The sequence below is a fragment of the Dama dama genome, chromosome 22 (genome assembly GCF_033118175.1).
Source record: "Dama dama isolate Ldn47 chromosome 22, ASM3311817v1, whole genome shotgun sequence".
Classification (NCBI taxonomy): Eukaryota; Metazoa; Chordata; class Mammalia; order Artiodactyla; family Cervidae; genus Dama; species Dama dama.
Genome location: NC_083702.1, coordinates 59,645,568 through 59,647,815, shown reverse-complemented (window position 1 = coordinate 59,647,815; position 2,248 = coordinate 59,645,568). Strand labels below are relative to the sequence as shown.

The 2,248-nt window shown below is 35.6% G+C and overlaps 1 protein-coding gene across 1 annotated transcript; it reads right to left on the bottom strand.

The window, feature by feature from the left end:
- Positions 1–496: 496 nt before the first annotated feature.
- LOC133043390 (olfactory receptor 6C75-like) lies at positions 497–1,435 on the bottom strand. Its single transcript, XM_061124190.1, has one exon. It carries the CDS (start codon positions 1,433–1,435, stop codon positions 497–499), a length of 939 nt encoding a protein of 312 aa, XP_060980173.1.
- Between the last annotated feature and the right edge of the window lie 813 nt (positions 1,436–2,248).

Here is a 2,248-nt window from a genome sequence, read left to right as displayed (position 1 = left end):
TTTTATATTAAATTTCTATTTTATTTTCCAACATATTTTAATTATTTTATTAATAAATTCAAGGAGATATTTTAATCATGCTTCTAAATATTATAACATGTTTTCTTGGTGACATATGACATTTTAGAGACATTAAAATACATATTTTTGTTTCATATAAAATAAATGTTATTTTTATATGTGGTTTCTAGTAATCCTCTTAAAACAATCTATATCCTTGTAAGGCTCCCAAATCTACCTTTCTTTGATATGAGAAACAATGGAGATTACTGACATCTAAAATTCTGTTACACAGGTGAAAACTGATCTTTTTCATGTAACTTAAAAGAATTAAGACCTTGTTTTTAGGCTAATAAGAAAAATAGGCATTGATGATGTATACATCTGTCTAACTGAAAGAACGAAATGAGGTGTTGAAAGAATTTATGTAGAGAGAGGCAGAGAGGTTTTCATTCAGCTTTCTTTTTAGAGGTAATTTTTTTTAATATGATCGCATTCACTTATTTGAAGAAAAGGCCATTCTCTGGACCACGCTCTTGAAGGCTTGCTGCACTTGCTGATTTCGTAGGGTGTACATAAAAGGATTCAAAAGAGGAGCCACTGAGGTATTGAGCACAGCCACTCCTTTGCTTAGAGTCACCCTTTCCCTTGCCGAAGGCTTAATGTACATGAAGATGCAGCTGCCATAAGACAGAGACACAACTATCATGTGGGAGGAACACGTGGAAAAGGCTTTGTTCCTCTGACTCGTGGAAGGAACTCTCAGAATTGTCTGGATAATATATGCGTAGGAGAGAATAACCAATGTTAGAGTGACCATGAGTGTTACCACAGCTAAAATTAATGCCATGAGTTCTAGAAAGCGAGTGCTCGTGCAAGAAAGCTGCAGGATGGGAGAAGCATCACAGATGAAATGATCAATTATATTGGAGGCACAGAAATCCAATCGCAGCACCAGGATTATTGGTGGAAAGATGATCAGGAATCCTGCAAGCCAGGAGCTAAAGACAAGAAGTATACAGACTCCACTGCTCATGATCCTGGTGTAATGTAGAGGTTTGCAGATGGCCACATAGCGGTCATAGGACATGGCAGCCAGGAGGTAAAATTCTGTCACCCCAAAGAAGATGAAGAAAAACAGCTGAGCCACACAACCGTTATAAGAAATGGTTCTGTCTCCGGTCATGATCGCGACAAGGAATCTGGGAATGCAGACAGATGTGAATGATATTTCTAGAAATGAGAAATTTCGAAGGAAGAAATACATTGGAGTCTGCAGATGGGGATCTGAAAGGGTGAGGGTGATGATGACCAGGTTCCCAGTCACGCTTAGCATGTAGGTAGCAAGAAGAAATAGGAACAGTGCAACCTGCCACTGTGGATCATTTGTCAATCCAAGAAGGATAAACTCGGTTACTTCTGTGTAATTTCTCATTATTTACCTGTATTATAATGATATTCTTTGTGTTAGCTGTAAAACAGATGAAGAAATTTTAAAAATTATGGCACCAGCAAAGAAACACACACACACACACACACAGACAGACACAATATTGCTGCCTTGTACTTTTAGGGGAAGACGTTTTAGTAGTATATAGTAACAAAAGACTTTTAAAGTTTTGCAATTTATTATGTCATGTATTAATTCACTATCCTGTACTTCCTTCATTGTTTTCTTACACACATCAGTAGAAAAATCTTTCTTCTGAATGCTTCGATATATTCCTGTAAACAAGAGAAATGGAGGCTCAAATCTCTGACTTCAAAACTTCAAATAAAACTGAGAACTTACCTCCAGTATACCCCAACATTATTGAAGATATACTTTTATTGCTTTCTGCTTCATGCAAATTTTTAATTTTTCTATTTTGTATAAGCATGTCTTTTTCCTTATCCATTGAAACTTTTACAATCTTTGGAGATAACATGGTTGTCCAACTGGTAGAGTAACATGTCCCTGATAATAGTATATAGAAGTATTTAGTGGATGGGAAGTTTTACTCAATCTAATTCCAATGTCTGCACTGCAAAACATTCTGATTTTAATTGCTAATCTGTTTTTTTTTTTTTTTTTGCTAATCTGTTCTAATGGTGTCTTTTGAATTGTAGTGTATTCTGTAACATATTTTATTAACTGCTAACCTATTATAAGTCCACTCTATTATATGTACAATGTATATAATATAGTGTGTGTTAGTTGCTCAGTCCTGTCCAACTCTTTGTGACTCTATGGACTGTAGCCTGCCAG